This window comes from Giraffa tippelskirchi, chromosome 9 (assembly GCF_054371585.1).
Source record: "Giraffa tippelskirchi isolate mGirTip1 chromosome 9, T2T-mGirTip1v1.2.pri, whole genome shotgun sequence".
Lineage (NCBI taxonomy): Eukaryota > Metazoa > Chordata > Mammalia > Artiodactyla > Giraffidae > Giraffa > Giraffa tippelskirchi.
Window position 1 is genome coordinate 45,281,972 of NC_137283.1, and position 25,273 is coordinate 45,307,244.

The 25,273-nt window shown below is 42.7% G+C and overlaps 2 protein-coding genes across 18 annotated transcripts in view; one reads left to right on the forward strand and one right to left on the reverse strand.

The window, feature by feature from the left end:
• Positions 1–24,604, forward strand: ACTR8 (actin related protein 8). 8 transcript variants are annotated; one of them, XR_014064017.1, is made up of 15 exons: positions 1–247; positions 4,509–4,679; positions 6,023–6,133; positions 7,776–7,880; positions 8,164–8,337; positions 8,858–8,951; positions 9,158–9,290; positions 11,018–11,171; positions 11,946–12,041; positions 12,544–12,684; positions 13,622–13,886; positions 14,441–14,604; positions 15,381–15,568; positions 18,904–18,972; positions 24,118–24,604. XR_014064017.1 is itself a non-coding variant. In XM_081524965.1 (14 exons), the coding sequence occupies exons 1-13, from the start codon at positions 125–127 to the stop codon at positions 15,522–15,524; spliced, it is 1,875 nt and encodes a 624-aa protein (XP_081381091.1). In that variant the 5' UTR covers positions 1–124; the 3' UTR covers positions 15,525–15,568; positions 24,118–24,604. The 8 variants fall into 8 exon arrangements, 6 of the variants coding, with proteins under 6 accessions (XP_081381091.1, XP_081381092.1, XP_081381090.1 ...); XR_014064019.1 differs by having other exon boundaries at positions 4,546–4,679; XM_081524965.1 differs by lacking the exon at positions 18,904–18,972.
• The window catches only part of IL17RB (interleukin 17 receptor B), a 17,284-nt gene continuing 10,005 nt past the window's right edge, over positions 17,995–25,273 (reverse strand). For 3 of the 10 annotated variants that reach the window (XM_081524975.1, XM_081524978.1, XM_081524969.1), the window contains 5 exons: positions 24,898–25,040; positions 24,448–24,513; positions 23,139–23,235; positions 21,941–22,039; positions 17,995–19,174 (listed from right to left, as the gene is read on the reverse strand). In XM_081524975.1, the coding sequence (XP_081381101.1) occupies positions 18,615–19,174; positions 21,941–22,039; positions 23,139–23,235; positions 24,448–24,513; positions 24,898–25,040 (965 nt within the window). In that variant the 3' untranslated portion in view covers positions 17,995–18,614. Of the gene's footprint in view, positions 19,175–21,940; positions 22,040–23,134; positions 23,236–24,447; positions 24,522–24,896; positions 25,041–25,273 lie in introns of all 10 variants that reach the window. The other 7 variants (XM_081524979.1, XM_081524971.1, XM_081524977.1 and 4 more) reach the window with 5 other exon arrangements.

Here is a 25,273-nt window from a genome sequence, read left to right on the forward strand (position 1 = left end):
GGCGCCTGGCGGCCACCTTGTCTGTGGGCGGTCGCCCGAGAGGTATCGTCTACGCTGAGACCGTTTCTCTGGCATTCGCTTCGCGTCCCTGAGGCTAGAGACTGGAGGGGCGTCGGCGGCCGACATGACCCAGGCGGAGAAGGGAGAGGCGGAGAACGGGAAGGAGAAGGGCGGGGAGAAGGAGAAGGAGCAACGCGGGGTGAAGCGACCCATCGTGCCCGCGCTGGTGCCCGAGTCGCTGCAGGAGGTGAGGCGGCGGGGGCGGGCCTCGGACTCGGCTTCCGGGCGGGGGCCGCGGAGCTGGGCGAGGGGAGGAGACTGGCGAGCGACCCGAGGCTTCGGGCCCCCTCCCGGGTGGGTGGTGCAAGGGGGTCATTTCCCGTTCGCTCCGAGGGCACTGGACGGATGGCCAGGTCACTGCGTCCCCACCGGTCGCCCACACCAACTGCTGTACGAGCCCCTTCGGGACCGTGAGACCAGGACAGGGCTGTCGCTTTACTGTCATATGGTTGAGGGAGCGGACTGGATGGTGTGTCGGGGCCTTGCCAGTTCCCACTCTCTAGGATTCTTCCACTTTGCGAGGGGGAGGCGGGAGGAGAAAGCTCCAGTTGAGTTGGAGCAGTAGGTAGCAAGGCCTGATGTCGGTAACAAGGCCTGATGTGGGATGGCTAGTGCAGAGCACCATTGTTGTTGTTCAGTCGGTAAGTCGTGTCCGACTCTCTGCGACCCCGTGGACTGCAGCGCACCAGGCCTCCTTGTCCTTCACCATCTCCCGGAGTTTGCTCAAAATCACGTGCATTGAGTCGGTGATGCCATCCAACCATCTCCTCCTCTGTCATCCCCTTCTCCTCCTTTCTTCAATCTTTCCCAGCATCAAGGTCTTTTCCAGTGAGTCGGCCCTTCACATCAGGTGGCCAGAGTGTTGAACTTCAGCTTCAGTATCAGTGCCTTCAATGAATATTCAGGGTTGATTTCCTTTAGGATTGACTGGTTTGATCTTGCAGTCCAAGGTCCTCTCAAGAGTCTTCTCCAGCACCACAGTTCAAAAGCATCAGTTCTTCAGTGCTCAGCTTTATGGTCCAACGCTCAAATCCATGCATAACTACTGGAAAAACCTTAGCTTTGACTATATGGACCTTTGTTGTCCAATAAAAGTGATGTCTCTGCTTTTTAACATGCTCTCTAGGTTAGTCTTAGCTTTTCTTCCAAGAAGCAAGCGTCTTTAATTTCATGGCTGCAGTCACTATCTGCAGTGATGCTGGAGCCCAAGAAAATAAAGTCTGTCACTATTTCCATTTTTTTCACCATCTGTTTGCCATGAAGTGATGGGGCTGGATGCCATGATCTTAATTTTTTGAATGTTGAGTTTTAAGCCATCTTTTTCACTCTCCTCTTTCACCTTCATCAAAAGGTGCTTTAGTTTCTCTTCACTTTCTGCCATTAGGGTGGTATCATCTGCATATCTGAGTTTATTAATATTTCTCCTAGCATGTTGCGTGATGTACTCTGCATAGAAGTTAAATAAGCAGGGTGACAATATACAGCCTTGACGTACTCCTTTCCCAATTTTAAACCTGTCTGTTCCGTGTCTGGTTCTAACTGTTGCTTCTTGACCTGCATACAGGTTTCTCAGGAGGCAGGTAAGGTAGTCTGGTATTCTATCTCTTTAAGAATTCTCCACAGTTTGTTGTGATCCAGACAGTCCAAAGGCTTTAGCATAGTCAATGAAGCAGAAGTAAATATTTTTCAGGCGGAAGTATTGGACACACACAGCAGGTACCTCCTCCAACCCTGACGGTCTGGGACAGTTTCTTCCATGCAGCTGACACCTAGACAGAGACCTAAAGGGTATTTAGGAGTTAGCCATGGGGAGTGTGAGGGCAGGAGAACATACGTGTGTGGAGGAGACCTGGGCCAAGAGAGCATACGAAAGTGTTGGAGATGAGAATCTCTGGAATCAGGGAAGAAGAGAGAGCAAGAAATGAGACTGGAGCTCTTAAGAGGGGTGTCATGAGAGTGGTATAAGGCAGAGCCTGGCCTCTTCCCAAGGGGAACTTTGGAAGAGCTAGCCAGACTCCGGGCTGCATGATCAACTCTTTTAATCCTCATAGTAGCTCTCTGAGGTAGGAACTTCAGTCAGAGCCAAGAAGTGGCACGCTCTGAACTTGAAGCCGTATCTGTGAATCCAGAGCCCGGGCCCTTAACCACTGTTGAAACATTGGCTTCACATCAGTCATGTAACACCTTTTGGTTTTTCCATATCCTCTGTGGCACCTCGACTGTTACTTGCTGAATAACTTTTTTTTTTCTTCTGAATCTTTTCTTAAGCAATAATGTCCAGGAAATGATATGTAGGATTCACTGGCTAGTTATTTTTTAATATGTTAAATATGTAATTATTAAAAAGTCCTTGTCCAGACTTTGGAAAACTGTATTTACTAGCCCAGAGCTTCCCAATCAGTATCCTGCAGCCTGTGTACCATTGATGGGATACAGATGTCCCCGACGGCAGGCTTCCCAGGTAACTCATTGGTAAAGAATCCACCTGCCAAGCAGGAGACGCAGGTTTGATCCCTGGGTCTGGAAGATCCCCCAGAGAAGGAAATGGCAACCGACTACAGTATTCTTGCCTGGGAAATCCCATGGACAGAGGAGCCTGGGGAGCTGTGGTCCATGGGGTTGTGGAAGAGTCAGACACAACTTAGCAACTAAACCATCACCACCCTGTCCCGGCTGGCAAGCAGCCTCATCGGTTTAACTCAGTCTTCTAGATATATGTTGTCTGCCTTAACACAAAAAAACTTGAGGAGTCTGCTGAATGGCACCAGGCTTTGTAAGAATGGTGCCATCACCATTCAACAGATAACCTACCAGGTTCCTGTGTGCCATGCACTGGGCATACAGTAGTGAATGAGACAGTAACAGTCCCCTCTTACATGAAGATTTTGTCTTCTGGGAGAGCAGACAGTAAATCATTGTAAGAATGACAAGTGTCATGAAAAGGAGGGGTGCCATAAGATTTTATTGCAGCGGGACAAACACACTTGGTCTAATGACATTTAACTTAAGACCTGAAGGGAAGAGTAAGATTTAAAAGGGAGAAAGAACATTGCAGACAAAGGGAAGTGCCTTTGTACAGGCTTGAAGGTCAGCACTGTGAGCTAAGAAATCAGGAGACATCTGGATTCGGAAGACCAAAGAGAGTGAAAAGGAAGTAGTTCTAGAGTAAAGCTAGAGAAGTAGGCACGGTCCTGATCTTGAGGTTCTGAACTGTATCTTATCGACAAGTTACAGAAATGTTTTAAAAGGGGCCATGCGGAGAAGACACAACTGTAGCCAGCGGGTGGAACGGAGTAGGTGCTGGCTGATGAGTCATGCTGGAAAGGCCATTCTCAACAGAGGCATCAGTTTGTCAAAAGGATTGTTGGAGTCCCTTTGAGTTCCCCACTGAGTCCCTCAGCATGTTACCATGGTAAAGGTTCCCCAGTCATTCAGGTTATATTCTTCTCCCTTGAGAGTTACGGATCTACAAGCCCATCTTGATTTGTGCTCCTTCATCAGTCCTTGTTCACTATCTCCCAAGAACAGGTGGTGAAAGGCAGACATATGAGGATAGAATTGTGAACTCTGGCTTTTTAACTCCAAACCATTAGCAAATCAGGTAAATAGCACAGAGTCAATAAGGGTAAAGTATTTAAGAAACAGTGACCAAAGTACAGTTTATGCTCATTCTTGAAAGTGGTTCCTGTATTGAGCCTTCCTTTCCAGCATTAGAAAACAGTGATTCTGTTCTAATACTACATTTCTTCCCTCACCTGCTCAACCAGTGTTGTCACATCTGAGCAATGATAGTGATCACCTCAGAAAGTTTGTAGTGAAGCCTTCAGTTCAGTTCAGTCGCTCAGTCGTGTCCGACTCTTTGCGACCCCATGAATTGCAGCACGCCAGGCCTCTCTGTCCATCACCAACTCCCGAAGTCTACCCAAACCCATGTCCATCGAATCGGTGATGCCATCCAACCATCTCATCCTCTGTCGTCCCCTTCTCCTGCCCCCAATCCTACCCAGCATTAGGGTCTTTTCCAATGAGTCAACCTTTCGCATGAAGCCTTAGGGTCTTTTTTATTTTGTTTTTTTTAACAAGAATCTTTAGGTGTTCAGATTTAGGGAACCCAGCACTTCACGAGTCAGAGTATTCCCCATGCTATTATTCCTTATTTAACTGTCTTCTTTAGTAAATGGAAAGTTCTCTAGTGGGTGGGACTTTGTCCTTGTCACCATTGTACCTTGGCACAGAAACATCCCCAAATCATAGCTTGATTTGCACTGGGTACTTAGGATTTTGTTCATTTAAACAAAGATTTGTTGACCTATGTGCCATGAGTCAGATCCTCAAAACACAGATACAAAATAAGTTTGATAGTCATTACAGAAAACTAACTTCTTAGTCTAGTCTGTTACCATCTATGTTATTTTCTAAAGTCACACTCCTGTGTTTTATATTTACAGCAAATCCAGAGCAACTTCATTGTTGTCATACATCCAGGTTCCACAACTCTGAGGATTGGTCGAGCCACAGACACACTTCCTGCCAGCATTCCTCACGTCATTGCTCGAAGACACAAACAGCAAGGGCAGCCACTGTACAAGGACAATTGGCTCCTAAGAGAGGGACTCAATGTGAGTCAGAATGGAGGACTTGGAGGGAATTCCCTGGCAGTCCAGTCTACTTTTGCTGCCAAGGGGCCAAGTTCAGTCCGTGGTCAGGGAACTAAGATCCCACAAGTCACGCTGTGTGGACAAAACAAAACACCACACACACATGAAATGTAGGACCTGGAGAGAAAGCCCAAGGTTGTCTCCTTGTGAGGGCTTGGATATTCAGTGTATGTCATAATCTTGAACAACATCTTCATAGCTTAATGTATCTTAAAATAATGACATTGTTCAGGGTTACAAATATAATTGTTTATCAGAGCTAACAATTTTAGATTGTACAGAAATAATTGTAACCAAAGAAAATTAATTTTTATAACCCATCAGGATGAATTGGGTATTGATGAAGCTGATTTTTAGTGGAGGATACAGAATTGTCACTTTCTTAACTGACTGCTGTATTTTTTCTTCCAGATACTTAGAGTTTATATTGAGCTTATATTGTCAATCTGTAGCAAATTGAATTCCTCCAATAAGCACTTGTTATAATCTTAGGTTAAATCATAATTTAAAGGCAAAAAATAATATGTCCTTGGGGTCATTTACTTAGGATGCAGTAAGTGTCCTATTTTGCAAGTGATAATTAACAGGAAAATTTTTCATGATAGGTATTGAATATGTATATTGCATTATAATCCACTTTTAAGCTTTAAATCAAGGATAGTTTTAGGAACTTGCAGTTTCTATAATTCTAATAGTAGGTCTTAGGGTTTCATTTTCTAGCATAACTAGCAAACCATCCTTAAGTCCATTTCTAAGCTTAACTGTAACTTGACAATGTAAGGATTTAAAACTCCCTTGTATCTTTGGATCTTCTAATTCTATCTTAGGGACTAAAGCTCAGGAGTAAAAATAGAAAGAAAATAAAATAATCTTTTCAAAAGTATTTATGGAATGTTCTTTGCAATATCATAATAACTTGAATACTCATTAACTAAGTGAAATAACACATGTAGGAAAAAATATTGCTATAAAATTGTAAGCATGAAAATTATATCAATATATGGAAGAGTCTTGAAATACTTGTAAGTTTAAAGTAGCTATGCTCTGCTATTAGTCAAGTCCCTTGAGGTTGTAGATATTTGCAACAGTTGGTTTATGGTGATGGTGCTTTTCTGATTTTTTTTTTAAATTTATAAATAATAAAAAGGTTACTTTGAATTCTTAGGGTTAACATATGTGACATAAGTGAAGGACATGCTTCTTGATGAGGGAGCATTTCTGTTGCTAGATTAAACTAATATTTTGTCATTGCTTTCTTTTTCACTAAATCATTTATACTGTTCATCACTGTTTTTTTCTGCCAGAAACCTGAAAGTAATGAACAAAGGCAAAATGGCCTTAAAATGGTGGATCAAGCAATATGGTCTAAAAAGATGTCAAATGGTACAAGACGGATTCCTGTGTCCCCCGAGCAGGTTGGGTCTCAGCTCTTCAGATTCATTGCTTGATCACTGCTATTATGTCATAACCATTCGTGTGCACTCCCTATTTCATTATGCAAATTATTAAAGATGGGATTTTCTTTAAAAAGGAAAGAAAACCATTTATAACCACCTGCAGAATACCTAAATTGGTGTTACAAATGTCTTGGCAAACCAAACAATTTGTAAGGTAGTGTTTCTTATGTCAAGTTGATGAAAATTTAGTTTACCTGAGAGTCTTGATTCCAGCATCTTGATGGGAAGCTGTATTCTTACTACGTTTGTCCTTTTAGTGTGATAAACCAGTACTCCTGGGGACGGACACGAGTCTTTATGGCCAGAAAGTTCCTTCAGTGTTTTAAGTAAAAATAAAAGACAAAGTTTTCATTTTTACCAAGAACTTCATTGAACAACGTGTTCACTGTTTTGGTCCACTGCCTTCTACCGTTTTTCAGGCAACTTCATAATTCTGCCTTCCCAAAACTTTTTATCTTTTTGAGCAAAGAACTGTTCCAAGTGCCTTTTACAGACTCCAGGGATCTGAAATTTTTTCCACTAAACACTTTGTAAATAAATGGAAATCTAAAGGTGTGGTTTCTGGTGAAAACAGCGGATGAATCAGAAATTCCCATCCAAGCTATAGTAGTTTTTCCATATAGAAAAACATGTGGTCTTAGGTTATCCTGATGGAAGATTATGTATTTTCTGTTGACTAATTCTGGATGCTTTTCAACGAGTGCTTCTTTCAGTTGGTCTAATTTGGAGCAGTACTTGGAATGAATCATTTGGTTTTCCAGGAGATCATAATACAGGACTCCTTTTCAATCCCACGTCAAAGCAATTAACATAACCAAGCTGTTACTTGGTTGTACTTGAGTACAAATGTTACTCATAGCTTGATTGGGATATTTTCAGTATGTTGGCTGTCTCCCTCATGGTATAATGTTGATTATTCTCAAGTAATGTCTCGATTTGATCGCTATCAACTTCCACTGGTCTACTGGACCAGGGAGCATTGTCCAGTGAGAAATCTCCAGTGCGAAACTTTACAAACCACTTTCGACACATTCAATAAGTCATGTCACCTTCTCCATATTCCTGCATATATCTTTCTTTGCATTTCAGTTGCATTTTTACCTTTTTTGAAATAACAAAGCATACTATGCAGAAAATGTTGCCCTTTTTTCTCCATCATCAATATTAAGATGGATACACAAAAAATCACCCGTTTTGACAAGTCTTTGTTTTAAATGCACACTGATGTTATAGCTATCACAACATAATCTAACAATTGTTTTGAATAAAGTTAAAGACAGCTAACTTGAGCCATCTGACAGAAAAAACCCAATGAACTGTTTGGTTAACCCAATATATAAATTTATATTCAAGTTTCAGCAGAGCGCAATATTCATTTTAGATTGGCTGTGAATCACAGCCTAAGTGTTAACAGGATGGGAAAAATCAAGGTTGTGGAAAAGGGCAGGAGAACCCACTTGTGACCAATCCCTATTTTGTCACCTATCTTGGATTCATGATTAAAATTTGCTACTGTATCTACTCTGTGAGAGAGGAGAAGAGGGCAGCCCCTGTTTTCTTGCATAGACTCAGAGAATTTTCTGATGTTCCTTTGTTTCAGGCACGTTCCTACAACAAGCAGATGCGACCCGCTATTTTAGATCACTGCTCTGGAAACAAGTGGACAAACACATCTCATCACCCCGAATTTTTGGTGGGAGAAGAGGTAGGAGACTTGTTCACAGTGAAATGGAAGAAGAAAACCTAGGTCCTATTTATAAAATTAATGTGCTTTGCCACCCAGTTCTAGTTGTTTCCAAGCATTCTGTAATCTTACCCTGAGGAACAGATATTTACACTGGCTCCTGAGATATTAGACACTCCACTCTCAACATGGGAACAGTCAGCAAATGTTAATGATAACTTCTGGCCTTTGGTTTTTTAATGTGAATCTGGGAAACCCTGAGAGAAGAGTTCTAACAACGTATTCATCTCCCCATCGTTTCCAGGCCCTGTATGTTAATCCTTTGGACTGTTACAATACTCACTGGCCTATCAGAAGAGGTCAGTTAAATATTCACCCAGGACCTGGGGGCTCTCTTACAGCTGTTCTGGCAGATATTGAAGTAATATGGTCTCATGCAATACAAAAATACTTGGAAATCCCACTGAAAGATTTAAAGGTAAACTGAAATTCCTAGTTACTGGATTGTCTTTAGAGATTCTTGGTCAATAAAAGTACACTGTACTCAGTTCTTTGTAAGACGGTGTCCCAGAAGCCTTCTCCACTTTAAGGTGTTAAGGAAATCTTTTTTTCCTTCACTAAATTCCCCTCTGGTGCTTTCTTTTTTTTCCCTCATTTTGTTTGGTTCTTGGTATTTCTATTGCTCTGCAATCAGCAAACTTGCTCATGTTTATACCTTCTCTCTGGACCTTTTTTGGACACATCAGTTGTCTTATTTTCATTTTACAAGTTTTAAATAATTCAAAAGGAAAAAAAAGTCCACAAAACTTCAAAAAAAATTTTTTTTAATATAAAACCTAAAAGATAGCAGAGAGCTTTGGGCTTTTACTTTGGGCCTCTAGCCATTGCTGCTGCTTCTTTAGAGCAAATCCTCTCTGAGGACAGCTGTGGTGAAATTTATTCTGACCTGACTTGAATATTCACCATTTTATCTTTTTCTCCTTTGTTCTTCTTTTCAGTATTATAGATGTATCTTGTTAATTCCTGATATCTATAATAAACAGCATGTGAAAGAATTAGTGAATATGATCCTAATGAAGATGGGTTTTTCAGGTATGTCTTATTCCAGGGAAGCCTGCCTGAAATGAGATTGTTTTGTTTTTTCCTGACACAGTTGATTTAATTCACTGCTTCACTGAAATGCTTATTCTGGGAGGGTCAGTGATGTTTGCCTGGGGGTTCCTAGACTTTAATTAGATATTTGTTACAGGATCTTTCCTGCTCCCCACCTGATCACCCCTCTGCCTTTTGTTTTTCAGGGATCGTGGTCCATCAGGAGTCTGTGTGCGCCACCTTTGGAAGTGGCCTAAGCAGTACATGTATTGTAGATGTCGGAGACCAGAAGACAAGCGTGTGCTGTGTGGAGGATGGGGTCTCTCATCGGAACACTCGGTGAGGAGCTTGGGAGGAGGTATTCTCTTCTTCCTCTTCCTTCACAGCCTATTTAACTAAAAGCATCTTGAGTTAGAAGATTTTTTAAGGAATTATGTATTCACATTGTTTTTTTACGAAGCCAGCGAGATTGTGGAAGTTCAAATTTGAACAAGGCTTATAAACTGGTGATTTTACCCTTCCCATTGGAACCCTCTAACATGACCCTGGGCTTTCCGGGTGGCTCAGTGGTAAAGAACCTGCCTGCCAGTGCAGGAGACACACGTTCAGTTTCTGGGTCAGGAAAATCCCCTGGTGAAGGAAATGGCAATCCACTCCAGTTTTCTTGCCTGGGGAATCCCATGGAGAGAGGAGCCTGGCAGGCTACAGGCCATGGGAATGCAGAGAGTTGGGACACAATGTAAGGACTAAAAACAACAACAGTGTGAACTCATATCACTGAGCTCGTGCAAGCCCTAGTGTGTGCTATGTGTTTTCCTGCCAGAGAAGTGTGTATGTTGGCTCCGTGTCTTTCACTGGTGTGGCCGTCACACTCACAGCAAAGCTTTGTTTAGGCAAGTCATCTAGGAGACAAGAGGTTTTTAGGTCGAAATTCTCTAGCCGGCATTTTGAGTATTTGCTTTTCTTTTTTTTTTTGGCCACACTGCTCAGTTTGTGGAGAAGGCAATGGCACCCCACTCTAGTACTCTTGCCTGGAAAATCCCATGGACGGAGGAGCTTGGTAGGCTGCACAGTCCATGGGGTCACTGAGAGTGAGACACGACTTAAGCGATTTAGCAGCAGCTCAGTTTGTGGGATCTCAGTTCCCCAAACAGGGATTGAACCTAGGCCACAGCAGTGAAAGCTTAGAATCCTAACCACTAGGCCACTAGGGTCTCCTGAGTATTTGCTTTTCTTGTCAAATTATTTTTGATGAGTGAGGGGCAACTTTGTAGTGGTCCAGTCCCTTTATTACATCATCACAGATAGAAGAATTGCTGCTTGCTTATCTGAGACAAGCCCAGCACAGGTGAACATACCAGGTATACATATAACCAGTTCTCTGCAGCATTTTGTGCTTCCAGGATGGGTTCTTCAGGATGCTTTTATTCTTCCTGTCACTCACATAGGTAGTTTGACTTTTAAGGCATAGAAACAAACTTAAAAGAGGGTCTAAGCAGTCCTTGAGAAAAGTTAAGCTGTTACCTCCTAGGTTACAGTGCATTCTCAAACCCTAATTGAGTGGTTTGCGCTCCTCCATTTGTATTGCCTAATGCCATTGCTTCTTGAAGTATAGACAGAACACTGGACCCCAGGTCTTCTACCACTAAAACAACACAGCAGTGATCCTTCCAGATCGTAGAAATGTTCAGTTAGTGACTAGTATTCTCTTGAGTTTTTCTCCCACAAGAGAGATTTGTCTTATGATGTTATTCCCTGCCATCTCTATATGTCGGTAAGCATAGATAGGCAAACAGCTGTCATATGCTATACATATGGACTTGGCAATGAGCTGCACTTAATGTGTATTCTGTCTCTTGGATTTTTTGCAAGGAGCATTTTTTACTTGTCGATGCTCACCACTGGTTTTTTCTAGTTTCCTTTCTCTCTCTCTTACATCCATTCTGCCCTTTCATTCTTTAACTTATCCTTACAACATTTCTTGAAACTTGCTGTTTCGCTGTGCGTAATTGAGTTTTTGGAACACCCTTTGCATCTTTTTAGCTGCCCTTTTCTCTTAACTCTAGGCTCTGTCTGGCATATGGTGGATCTGATGTGTCAAGATGCTTTTACTGGCTGATGCAGCGAGCTGGTTTCCCTTATAGAGAATGCCAATTAACAAATAAAATGGATTGCCTTCTTCTGCAGCACCTTAAAGAAACCTTTTGTCACTTAGATCAGGTGGGAGCAAAATCAAAATTGCTGATTATTTTTCTTTTCAGGAAAAATTGAAGATATTTAAAGATAATTAAAAAATTAACAGTACTATGCTACCCATTCAACCCAAGTTGATAAAACCTTGAGGCTGAAGCTCTTAAGAAGTGAGATTTTTGGTAAGGTCAGACCCGTACAGAAGTATCTCATACTCAGAAAAACACAGCTAGTTTTTTTTTTAAGAGAGTAGACTTCTCTCTTCTTAGGATCTATGATCATTCTAAGGATAAAGATTAACCTTTCGATGTAATGAACAGTAGCAGGTAAATACATAGGCACAGATAAAATTGTATCATTTGAAGCACTTTCTTAACTATTGTGAACAGTCAGCATTTAATCATTGCTGTATATGAATTGCTACCTTTTTATACTGTTCATTTTAGACTTTTTTAAAAAAACCTTCAAGTAATAAAATTCTGAGTAAAAATTTTTTTTGAGAAATGTAGAACAGGGTAACATTTCCCAGTTATTGAGGGAATTTGCTTGTTGGTTTGGATATTGTTTGTATTTGTGTATATTGGTAATGAAAGAAACCAGAAATTCAGATAGTGGCAATTTCAGAAATGTTGAAAGAGAAACAAGGTACAGTTGGAGTCCTGTTTTTTAAGTTCCAGTGGGAGTGGTAGAAAGTTGTAGGGCAGCCCTTTCGTGGGTGAGATTTAGACCGCAGAGAGGCTTGTTATTTGTAGAGTTTGCGTGCACTTTTTCTGATTCACTGACAGCATCTTTCCCCGGATTCAGGACATCTCTGGGCTTCAGGACCATGAGTTTCAGATTCGACATCCAGATTCCCCTGCCCTTCTTTACCAGTTTCGATTGGGAGATGAAAAACTTCAGGTAACGTATGGGTGTGTGTTTCCCATGGGTAGAAAGAAAGGCAGCCAGGTTCAGTCAGACTGAGAGAATGTGTATTTGCTGGAAACCTCTTGAAGTCAGAATACCAACTGGGTGTAAATTAGCTGCTAGCCCAACATTTAAACCACCGATAGAGTATAGATTAGAGGAGATCTGAGCCATCTTTTTAATTAGCCACTATGTGAGGAGTTGCTATTTAGAGAGAGGCGCCATTCTAGGAAATTATGAAGTAGTTCACTAGGCACTTATTTTGCCTTCACTTTGAGATTTCTCTCTCAGGTGTTATATCACCCTTTCAGTTTGATGATGAAGCCCATTACACACTGAAGAACTGATGCTCCTTCCAAAAGAGAATGCTTACTCAATCTGGCTTATAGGATCTGACCTGCCAGTTTTGTTTTTGGAAGGACACAATTTATTTAACAGGTCAGTTTTTTCAGGAGGCAGTAGGCTTGATTGGTCATTCTTTTCCTTCCCTGCACAGGCTCCAATGGCTTTGTTTTATCCAGCAACTTTTGGAATCGTTGGACAGAAAATGACAACTTTACAGCACAGATCCCAGGGTGACCCTGAGGATCCTCACGATGAACAGTACCTGCTGGCCACACAGAGCAAGCAGGAACAGGTCTGTGTTAAGTCAGAGTGAGAAGGGATAGTTTTGTGCCTGAGAGAGGAGTTTGCCCACACTTAATGGATCATTGCAATGACTGCAGTCTGACAGTATGCTAAAGCTGATACTATTTTTAGGACCATAGGTGAAGTCTACATTTAAAATCCAGATGGCAGATTTCTTTGTTGGGCAAACATCTATTTTCAGAATACTACTCCACACATGTAAAAGTTAATTTAATGATGATGCTTCCCTTTTGGTGTGTATTATTTCAGCACTTTTCCTACTTTTGAATATTTTTCCAGTAGTATTTTTGGTAAAATCTCACCTATTTTTTTTCTCACTTGTTTTTAAATTATCACATGAAAGGTGGGTAGGCACAGGCAAGGAACTGAATTCCTTTGTCCAGAGCCGATCCTAGTTGTAGGATGTCTGCTGCAGGGACACAAATTAAAGCTCTTATCTGCCAGTGAAACAGCAGCTCATGATGGAGAGGAGAATGCTGTAAAGCTGCTCTGGTCTTTGTTCCTGTCCCAAAGCTGAGCATGAGGTTGCTTAGATAAGGTCTGAAAATGAGGACCCATGACAGCCACTGGCCCAAGAATTCCACTGAAATAACTGTACTCAAAAACTCATGGGGGAATAGTTCATCAACGTCAACATTTCAGTCTTAAAATCCAGCCAATATTAGGAAAGTTCTGTGGTCTGCCCTGCCAGCCTGGTTTTGTTAGCATGTCCTCATCTTCTGCATAGCACCCCACCCAGTTATCCAGGGGCAGGGACTGGGTGCTAGGTTGTATGCTGTGGGGTGTCTCCTGTCTGCGGCACGGGGACAGGCCTTTGTTTTACAGAGTTTCCAGCAGTGGGGTGGGGAGGGGACATCCAGCTGGAGAACACTGACCACTGTCATAGTCGGACCATCCATTCAGCTCTCCTTTTGATTGATTTAAAGTCTGCAAAAGCTACTGCTGACCGGAAGTCTGCATCCAAACCCATTGGATTCGAAGGGGACCTTCGTGGCCAGTCCTCTGACCTTCCAGAAAGACTGCATTCCCAGGAGGTGGATCTGGGGCCCTCCCAGGGAGACTGTTTGATGGCTGGCAATGATTCTGAGGAGGCTCTCACCGCACTGATGTCCAGAAAGACTGCCATCTCGCTGTTTGAAGGCAAAGCCCTGGGACTGGATAAAGCCATCCTCCATAGCATAGACTGCTGTTGTAAGCACATCTGGGGAGCCGGGAGAGAGCAGTTCCAGGGTTCAGGCTAGGGTGTAGTTTTATCCTGCAGCATGTTCATTCAACAACTATTGAGGACCTACTTTGTGCCGACATTGTCAGGTATTAGAATCTGATTCCTGGCCTTCTTGAACATAGAACCAAGTACCAAAGGCCAAAACAAGTCAAATTACCACATAAGGCATTCTAGGTAGATGAAGAAGTCTGTGTATAGGCCAGTGTGACTGGGAAGCAGGGTGAGGCTATGGAAGGAGTGGGTACACACCACACTGGACTTTGTAGGCCCCCTTAGAGACTGAGGTCCTAATCCTGCTAGTAGCAGGGTTGGGGGGCGGGGCATGTGTGGGGACAGCAACTTGCTCACATTTTGTGCTTTGCAAGGTTCCTCTGGCTGCATTTTAGCATTGTCGAAGATAGGTTGGGGAGAGCGCTTTGAGGGGCTTCTGCCATTACCAAGCAATAGATGATGGTGATTTGGCCTAGGGTAGTGGTAGATACGAAGAAAAAGCATGAAAGGGATCTCACTGTCTTTTCAGCATCTGATGAAACCAAAAAGAAGATGTACAGCTCCATCCTGGTGGTGGGAGGTGGTTTGATGTTTCATAAAGCCCAAGAATTTCTGCAGCACAGAATTCTCAATAAAATGCCACCTTCATTCAGGCGAATTATTGAAAATGTGGATGTGATCACAAGGCCCAAGGTATGTTGTACATGGTGCACGTCGGACTCTTTTCCAGTGAAATAGCATTACTTGTAGTTGTATGTGGACAGAGAAAATCCTGCGAGGCATGAGTCTGTGTGTGGGGCGTTCTCGAGGGCTTGGGGCAAGTAGAAAAATCACTTTCACGCAGGTCACACAGATGTGGAAGGAGCTATGGACTCAGGGACTGGATTACTGGCTTTCAGTCCCTGCTGTGTCCTCCAGATTAGCATGACCGGCTTCTGACTTCGTCAAAGGATGGGTTGGGCAAGGAGAAGACTGACTGTTCTCACACTGTCAACTAGAACAAGTCCATTTTCATCTCTTTCATATTGAGAATCTCCAGCTGGTCCCTAGACCGGGTGATCTTCAAGGATCTTTTTGCTTTGAACTATCATGGAAACCATAAACACAGCAATTTAGAAACAGATTGTGTCTGTATTTTATCATTCTCACTGACAATTCCAGGGAATATTTTTGTTTAATTTTCATTCAGAGGGAGAGGTTATGGGATATATTTATTCCACTCAAATTTCAAAATAAGTTATTTCCTTAGAAATGGTTCGGCCTATAGGGACTATTAGTGGAATAATAGTTAAGTAGTGAATAATAGCATCTTCAGTAATAAAAACCGAAAAATTTTCTTGTGAATTGAAATAGAAAATGTCTGTGGTTAGTTCATAGGTCCTGCATGAGTCTGCCCCTAAATTCCAGTAAATGATTAAGTATATGTCTTGTCCGATTTCATTGAAATATCTTTGTTATTTCTTCTCTAGGACATGGATCCCCGGCTGATTGCCTGGAAAGGAGGGGCAGTGTTGGCTTGTTTGGATACCACACAGGAACTGTGGATTTATCAGAGAGAGTGGCAGCGCTTTGGCGTCCGCATGCTACGAGAGCGAGCTGCTTTTGTGTGGTGAAATGGACAGAAGAGTCGCTATTGAAGGCCAACACAAACCTTGTGGTATACAAGACTTAGTATAATTTATTGACTTAGGTGCTTTTAAGTTTCATGAAAATAAATGAATTTTAACTTCTTTTTGTTGAACACATTACATTGGTGTAAAAAATAAGCTGCTTTTGTAGTTAGGACATTTGAGAGTAAATATGAACTTAGTCTTCCGTGGTGAATTCTCCTGCCCTTCTTCGGGGTCTCAGACTCCCGATGATGTCCATTGCTGCAATAGAGTGGTTCTCAGGTGGTGAAGCCCTCCCTTTAGGTTGACTTCTGAGTGTTAGGCAGTCTCAGGTACCCATGAGGGGTGGGTGTGACTGTGTACCTGAATCGTGAGAAATGTCTGGTTTCACATTTTCCCTCTTGCCTAGTATAGCATAAACGTATGTCATGACTTGTATATGCTGCTAAAATTCCTTAGGGGAAAAAAAGTTGTTTTTTTTTTTGTTGTTGTTGTTTTGTTTCATTTTTAAAATTTTCTCTTGGATTACAAAAAATATCGGGGCCCATTCAGGTCTAGATTTCCAGAAGCAAAGATTTAAGGTTGGGCTGGTTGGCTTTTGTTACCCACATGATCCGGGGTGGACTTGGGAAAGGAAACCAGTCACTATTTGACCAAAACAGAACAGAAACAGAAAAGGGAAACTCACTATCTTCCTAAAGCCAAATAGAAATGGTTTATATATAATTTAGACAAGGTACCTGTCATAATTACTAACTGAATCATTAGCTCCCCAGTCTTCTTTACCTGAAAAACAAAGTGAAAGTTCTCAGAGTACTTCTTGTTCAGTATGATCTCTAGAACTGGGGCTGGGGGTGGGACTGGCAGAAAGACAAAAGCAGGTGAAGTAAGAGACTCAGACAAGTGGAATATAGAAACAGGGATGGTTGGGAGCTTTCCCTGGCGGTCCACTGGTTAGGACTCAGCGCATTCACTGCTGTGATCGTAGGTTCAGTCCGTGATCAGGGAAGTAAGACCCCATAAGCATTGGGGCCAAAAAAACAAAAAAAGGATGGTTGGAAGTTTAGGACATGGAGAAATACTAGAGTATTTTAAATAAATAGGATTATCTTGAGTGTCTGCTCAGTAGGTTGGAAACAAAGAAGAGCCTGCCAGTGTAACAAAATTTTAACTTGCTTCTCTTCTTTGGGATGCTTGCCTTCAATCTGAAAACTGTATGCTATTGTTGGGTTTTTTTTTTTTTTTAGTTTTTAATTAAGTTTATACACTATGATTTTACGTTTCTGGGCTGTTTCAACACAATGTAATACTAGCTACCTAGTTCTAAAAGCATAATGAATTCTGTTTATAATAGCTTTTCACATAATAGCAATTTGCTCTTAAAGCTGGTAGAGGTTGATTCAGGGGAAGTTGGTTCTGGTCCGTGATTTGACATAGGCCATGTCCATCTTTTATTATCAGCACTTAAAAGCACCATGCAAACTGAACACGACAAGTAAGTGAGCTTTACCACATTAATTGTATTGCCTCAGGCATTACTAATTATTTGCTTGTGAAGCTGGACACTCTATGCTTCTTTATTTTGGTCTTTATAAGACATGTATCAGAGGAGTGGCATGGCCCTTTAGGGATACTCTACAAAAACATTTTAACAGTCATCCATCTGAAACTGATCCACATTCTAGAGCAGATGCAGTCTTGCACTGTGCGAAAGAGACAGGGTTTCCTAGAAAATACAGATGCTAATATAACCAACTTTTAGTGACTTCTGCATTAAGAAAAAGATGCTTTGAGAAAAGTAAAAAAAATTGGAAGACTTAAAATGCCACCCATCTCTATGTTCTGTAATGCCAGGGTAGATTCTGTTTTTTTACTTAAGTAAAACAGTATAATAACTCATTTATAAAAAATTAATTACTTCAAGAGGGCTAACTTCAATATAGGAATTATTTTTGTTTTGAACATGAAAGGTTATGTAATAATCAACAAATTCTGAATTCTGACAGTTACTTCTAATGGGTAACTTTGGGCAAAGGTAGACATCAGCTCTGTAAGTGATATATTTTGTCGATGTTAAAAATCCCCTGTCCAAGAGTCAGGTAGGACATGAAGCTAGTTCAGCTGGTTCAGAGCGTCCTTTGCAAATACCAGGTATAGAAGTGTTTCCACACAGAGTAGGGCATATGGTTAGTGAAGATCAGCACAGCCTGTTATTCCCTATGTTTGTTATAAAGATTTTTGTGTGTTACAGCGAGTTTTTCACCTAAGAAGTTATTGAACTAGTGAGGACTCTTAGTTTTGGCATTCATTAATTAAACTTAGTTACAGAGCTAAACAGTTCTACCTATTTTGCAGGGCATGCCCTATTCAGGACTGGATGTTCAGGTGGGAAATGCTTTATTACTGATTATCACAGTGGTTATAGTTTTACATTATAAGTGTTCCTGATTTTTAGATATGAAATTGAGCTTTATAGTTACAAATTTAGTTTCTGCTCTTTAATGCCACAGTCTTTAGTAATATTTATAACAATTTTATTGGTATAACATTTAATTACTAGATTAAGGTGTATGTATTCCGTTGTAAATTATCCTGTTGTAAATCTTCCCTATTCCTTTTGCTCAAGCAGATATACATATGGTTGGCTCTTGAACAATACAAGTCTGAACTGGGCAGATACACTTATGTGCACAGTTTTTTCAGTAAATAACATTCTACACATCTACACTTTCACTTTTCACTTTTCATGCATTGGAGAAGGAAATGGCAACCCACTCCACTGTACTTGCCTGGAGAATCTCACGGATGGTAGAGCCTGGTGGGCTGCCGTCTGTGGGGTCGCACAGAGTCGGACACGACTGAAGCGACTTAGCAGTAGCAGCAGATGGTTGAACCATGGATATAGATGATGGACTGTGAAGTTGTCCCTGGATTTTCAGCTGCAGAGGGGTCAGCACCCTTGGGTTGTTCAAGGTTCAGCTGTAATCCTCCCTGCAAGTAGCCTATATGGTAAACTTCAGATTCTCACAGACACTTTTTTCCTTGTGATTGGAGGGGTCAGAAGGCTTTAAGGTCTCCTGCTTCATGGCTGGGCTACAGGGAGAGGCAGCTGTAGTGACAGGCGTGTGGCCTTCTCCCCACCGATACACGCTGCTTGGCATGGAGAAGCTCTGCACAGAAATCTGTAGCATCCTTCATGAGGCGGTACGTTGGGCAGACACTGAGCGCGCTGTAGTTGTCTTTGATGTCATCCTCTCTGAAGTAGACCACCACGTATTTGCGCAGATGAGTCTGGCTTCTCAGATCACTGCAGAAGAGGTTAAAGGCAAGGGGGAACAGGTCTTGGGAGTTCTCACAGGGGCCGCCCTCATTCTTGTCACAGGTACCATCACACATGGTGTCATCATTGGAAAGAAGGAAAATGACCTTATCCGCTGCTTGCTTCTGAGTGGTAAGCCACTGCACGGGACCCATCTCGGCTATTTTCTTTTTCTGCCACTTTTCAAGGATAACTTCACTTCTGCAGCGGTTTTGAAGAAATTCAGTGAAGTAACAAACTGTGTGATGGAAGCATATTTCAGAAGGGTAAACCACAAGAACCTTAATAGAGGGCAGAAGCGTGGTAGTTGAGAAGGAAGTCTTTTTGATCCTTTCTGTGGGGGAGAGAAGCATTTGTCATCTCTGCACAGCAAACAGCAGGCTTTCACGCCAATCTAAACCATGGCAGATAAATGACCCCTTGCTAGGGCACACTGGCTGAGCATCAGAGGTGTTATTACTGCCAGAGGGAAAATATCCCTGAAGTTCCTTTCGTACACATCACCTGAAATACACCAATACTTAAACCTTAAAAGATGCTGCAAAAGATTTATTTTCTAAGTCCCTGTCACTGAGTTAGTCCTCTTGATCAAGCCCATCCCTTTTCAGATAAATTCACAGAAACTATTTAGGTTCAGGGTACTCTGTTTCAGGTGGGTGGTTGTAACTGTAGGATTTTCAGTGCCATACATACAAAGGACAGCTGACCTCTGCCCTTTCACATCATGTTTTGAGTTGGGTCAACTCAGTAGTAATTCCATCTTCTACCTGTAGGTGGTAGGGTTTCTTTACAGTTGCATAAGCTTAATTCATTTTATCTGGAACTCAACTGGAATTCTGTCCTGTACATGCTACAGAATGGAAGCTAGGTGTGAAACTACTGTAATGGATAGATACAGGTCAAACAATTCCCATTAATATAAGTATTTTTAAGGTCAGAGTTCAATATGGCTTGTTTACCTAAAAAAGAACACGGGATTAATCTTGTTCTATCTACAACATAACAAACAACTCAAAGGCTGCATTTCCATGTTAATGTGTGGAGGGGAGGGGAAAGCAGAGGTTATCAGTGGGCCTCCCTCTAGCAGTTTATCTATATAAATACTGATACTCTGATTTCTCATTCAAGTGTTCAGTGTTTTCGGGTTGGCAAGATCCTTGTTGTTGTTCAGTCACTCAATCGTGTCCAATTCTTTGCCACCCCATGGACTGCAGCATGCCAGGCTTCCCTGCCTATCATCAACTTCCGGAGTTTGCTCAAACTCATGTCCATTGAGTCAGTGTTGCCATCCAACCATCTTGTCCTCTGTCATCCCCTTCTCCTCCTGCCTTCAATCTTTCCCGTCACTAGTGTCTTTTCTAATGAGTCAGCTCTTTCCATCAGGTGGCCAAAGTATTGGAGCTTCAGCTTCAGCATCAATCCTTCCAATGAATATTCAGCGTTGCTTTTCTTTAGGATGGACTGGTTTGATCTCCTTGCAGTCCAAGGGACTCTCGAGTCTTCTCCAACACTACAGTTCAAAAGCATCAATTCTTTGGTGCTCACCCTTCTTTATGGTCCAACTTTCACATCCCTACATGACTATTGGAAAGACCATAGCTTTGACTATACAGACATTTGTCAGCAAAGTAATGTCTCTGCTTTTTAATATGCTGTCTAGGTTTGTTAACTGCTTTTCTTCCAAGGAGCAAACGTCTTAACTTCATGGCTGCAGTCACCATCTGCAGTGATTTTGGAGCCCCAAAAAAGAAAGTCTGTCACTGTTTCCATTGTTTCCCCTTCTCTTTGCCATGAAGTGATAGGACCAGATGCCATGATCTTCATTTTTAAATGTTGAATTTTAAGCCAGCTTTTTCACTCTCCTCTTTCACTTTCACCAAGAGGCTCTTTGGTTCTTCACTTTCTGTGATAAGGGTGGTGTCATCTGCATATCTGAGGTTATTGATATTTCTCCCAGTGATCTTGATTCTAGCTTGTACTTCATCCTGCCTGGCATTTCACATGATGTACTCTGCATATAAGTTAAACAATCAGGGTGACAATATACAGCCTTGATGTACTCCTTTCCCAATTTGGAACCAGTCTGTTTTTCCATGTCCAGTTCTAACTGTTGCTTCTTGACCTGCATACAGGTTTCACAGGAGGCAGGTATGGTCATCTGGTATTCCCATCTCTGTAAGAATTTTCCAGTTTGTTGTGATCCACACAGTCAAAAGATTTACTGTAGTCAATGAAGCAGAAGTAGATGTTTTTTCTGGAATTTTCTTGCTTTTTCTATGATCCAACGGATGTCGGCAATTTGATCTCTGGTTCCTCTGCCTTTTCTAAATCCAGCTTGAACAACTGGAAGTTCTAGGTCCATATACTGTTAAAGCCTAGCTGGGAGAACTTAGAGCATTACTTTGCTAGTGTGTGAGATGAATACAATTGTGCGGTAGTTGGAGCATTCTTTGGCATTGCCCTTCTTTGGGATTGGAATGAAAACTGACCTTTTCCAGTCCTGTGGCCACTGCTGAGTTTTCCAAATTTGCTGGCATATCGAGTGCAGCACTTTCACAGCATCATCTTTTAGGATTTGAAATAGCTTAGCTAGAATTCCATCACCTTCACTAGCTTTGTTTGTTGTATGCTTCCTAAGGCCCACTTGACTTTACACTCCAAGATGTCTGGCTTTAGGTGAGTGATCACACCATTGTGGTTATCTGAGTCATGAAGATCTTTTTTGTATAGTTCTGTGTATTCTTGCCACAGTGTTGTTCTTATGCCTTGGAAGAATTTATTTTAAAAAAGTAGGAACTAGCATAGATTAGCTATCTCGAGTAAGGGGCAATTTGTTATTAGCTATCTTTGGACCATTTCAGTCTTTGTAGATGCTTCAGTGATTTAAAGAAAAAGGTGATTAAAAAAGGTGAGTACAGATCCTGAGTCCCGACCCTTGCTTTACCGTTGCAGGTGTGATCAGTCATTAGGAGAGCTCTAAGGTATTAAATAAATGTTGTCTGACTCTATTCTGGTGCCAAAATGTGATTGCCTCTGGAGGAAGCTCCTTTAAAAGAAAAAATCAGCATCATTCTTTAAAGGGCTGAATTATAACCCTTACCGTGCCTCCAGATCAGATAGATGCCAGCCACCAGCACCCATGTGGCCACAAGCAGAGCAGACAGGAGGAGAGGCAGCCAGCCACCCGGCACAGTTCTGTCTGGGAAGAACAGAGCTTACTTATCTTTAGCAGAACACAACTAGATTTCTCTCTTACTTGAAGACTAAAATTTTTATTTGATGCTTTGTAGAAGTTTGGGTTCCTTCAAAGCCAAGGGTCAGTAGATCTCTGCAGATCAGTATTTTTTTTTACAGAGCGTCCAGGCCTTTCACTAGATACTCAAAAGGGAGAGGGGGCCCAGGAGGTTAGGAATGGTTCTCCAAAATCACTTTGGCCTCTTACTCCACATTTTCACTGTGGTAACCAGAGTTTACATTCAATTTTGTTGTGGTGGTGGTTCTTGGATGAATTAATGTTATTCCGGGTGCAATTGCTTCATATAATATATAGTATGCATAGAGGGCATCTTTAAAGGCTCTTCTGTCAGACTGACAAATGTGAGGGTAATGCCACCCGGTCACAGGAACGCTGAGAGTCAGTTAAGTTCCAGCGTGTGAAAGTGCTCAGGAATCTGTCGGCACTGTGCCCACACAGCAGGCAGGATTGTCAGGAGGCTGGGTTTCTAAAAACAGCACCTTCTAACCTTCGACCCCATGCCGGGCTAGTTCCGGAAGCATTTAATTTGAAAGAACTAACATCATTAAATCCAGAGAGACACTCTCCAGAACAGGCTGCTCTCGGGCACCAACAAGGTGTGTGTCTCGGTGCCACTATTCCTAATTTGTTATCCAAATGTCTGCGTGGCCACATTGCGTTACAGTAACAGCTGGGCCTGGGCCACTGAGACAGATAAAGTCAAAACGCAGTGAAATGCCTGTTCCTTCATATACTCAGCCCTTTTACACCACTGACATTTTTCAGCAGATCCTTGTGGCACTCTATTTTGCACCACTGATTTTTTTTTTCCCCTTCTGTATGTCCTGCTTGGTCAGGATCTTGATCTCGTAAATGAAGCCTCATTCCTATTCATATTGTAGCTGTTGGGCACAGAACCGCTGTCTTTCCCTACACCCTGTTCAGCACCCACAGGCAGGGATCTTCCCTCACTCTCCTCCCCCCCTCCCTCCCAGCCTTTTGCATTCTGAATGGGGTAGGGCTGGGGTCGTTCCTGTCCTGAGGCTCTGTGCTGGGCACTTACCATGATCCTGAGAAGAGACTCCCGTTTGTGGGCACCGCACCACGGTTCCTCTTTGTCGGATACAGTCGTTGCCACAGGTACGGAAATACGGAGTCAGCTAAGGAGAAGCGAGGGGCTTAGCATTATTCCTACTTTTCACTAGAACTTTTCATCCCTTCTTTTCTGGCTTCAACCCCTCTCTGGCATTGTAATAAGGCATTTTTTTCCCCTTGGTCATACTTCTGTCATAAAGCCCTAAAGTGCAGAGTTACCCAAGACCAGACACCTTCTACGACTCCTGGATTGTGAATCCAAGCTTTGTACATGTTGCTAAGAGTTTTGCATGCTCAGTCGCTCAGTTTTATCTGACTGCAACCCCGTGAACTGTATGTAGCTCACCAAGCTTCTCTATCCGTGGGATTTCCCAGGCAAGAAGACTGGAGTGGGTTGCCACTTCCTTCTCCAAGGAATCGTCCTGACTAGGATCGAACCCACATCTCTTGCATTGGCAGGCGAATTCTTTACCACTGAGCCAGATGGGAGGCCCACCAAGAGGTTACTTTCCTTATCTAAAAGGGTTAGGTCGCATCCTAATACATAAACAAATATGTCCTCCAAGAGGCAGTGGGACGCCTCTTGACCTAAGTCAGCACTTTTAAGTCCCTTGGGACTAGGAGAGTCTGTTTCCTTGGAAAAGGGGTGCAGTCCTAACATGCTGATGGGTATCTGCTCCCCTGGGCATGTCTGAGTGCTGCCTTTATGTCCCAGGAATGAAGAACGAAAGAGTCTTATATCTTGGGTGCGGTTCTGTTCCACTGGGACCCTCAGTAACATGAACTCAGAGTGGAAAGAGCGCTGAAAGTGTCTGCTGGCCTGACTTCTCTGTTCTCCAGTGGACTAATCACAGGCCCCAAGAGGACAGAGTTACCCTTCAAAGTTCATAAACCGATCAGGAACCCAAACCTTCTAAATCCAAATCCTTTTTTACTTCATTTTGCAGTGGAAATGGAGGCTTGTGATAATAAAATGGTATTCCTGTCTCAGAATTCCTTTGTGGCTCTGTGACAGCAAATGGGAATAAAAGCACATTGGAAAGTCAACAGCCACTCACTGAAGCCAAAGGGACCATGACAATAAGGTCACCTTCCTGACCTCACGGATTCCCCATCAACATCACGTAATGCCAGAGAGGCTGCTGGCAGAAGCGAGCCGAGGAGAGAACACATCTGCTCCAACCAGAACGGACCGCTCAGAAGCAGCGAGTGGCGGTGCAGTGCGTATTCAAGTGAGCCCCGTTCTGTCCCTGCCAGAGCATCTTGTTCAGCTTTACCTGGACCACAGCACCTTCACTTTCCCCAGTCACGTGAACCACCACGGAAGTTCGAGTTAGTTCCTTCTGGTGCAGGTGAGTGAGACAAAATCAAGAATTAGGAGCCAAAGGAGGGAGTAGATTAAAGACTGCCAGTGAACCCACTGCTCTTCCCAAACTGACTGGAATTCGTTAATTTGCGTGAGTCAGATTCACTCTGTACTTCTGAGACCTCTACCTTTGGTGGGTTTTAGATTCACGGGGATGTTTCCAGAGATGCCCCCAGGGGACTTGGGTTTTGTTTTTTTATTCCTTTGAATTAATCAAAATAGCCCAGCACATTTGTATAGCAGTCAGTCCTGCCTGTTGCTCTCTCAAAAGAGTCTGTCCAGGGAAGTTCTCCAATAAAGGAAGGAGAGCTGGAGGTGGAGGACAGGACTGGTGTTGAGGACATGAAGGGGAAGAAAGTACCTCTGACACATAGGAAGTCCCAATCACGGTGGTATTTTGGATGAGCACCATATATCTGTCTCCAAGGGGACTGGTGGTAAAATTCACTTCCACCGTGTTCGCGCTCTTCTTGCAAGCAGTGATGTTTGGCTTCCACAGACTTCCTGTGAGTCAGGAGAAGCACAAGGATGGAGCTGCGAACTGAGCCCTCAGTTAAGTCCCCAAAAGGGCTTGACCAACACAGATGTCTGTTCTGAGGCACACCTTCACGAGATACAAACTGCTACACAGCGTGTCTTTTATTTATCATCTCAGAGTAACCTGCTGCCCAAGAAAGTTTAGTGACCCCACGTCACTGCTTTGCTGAAAACAGCTTCCCTGGGCTGATGGTAATGGG

Bases quoted from the DNA above. Each gene is read 5' to 3' on its own strand.
- ACTR8 (XM_081524965.1), top strand. From the start codon at position 125: ATGACCCAGGCGGAGAAGGGAGAGGCGGAGAACGGGAAGGAGAAGGGC. The intron at 12,042-12,543 runs GTAACGTATGGG...TTCCCTGCACAG, and splicing joins TGGGAGATGAAAAACTTCAG to GCTCCAATGGCTTTGTTTTA. The intron at 13,887-14,440 runs GTAAGCACATCT...CTGTCTTTTCAG, and splicing joins CCATAGCATAGACTGCTGTT to CATCTGATGAAACCAAAAAG.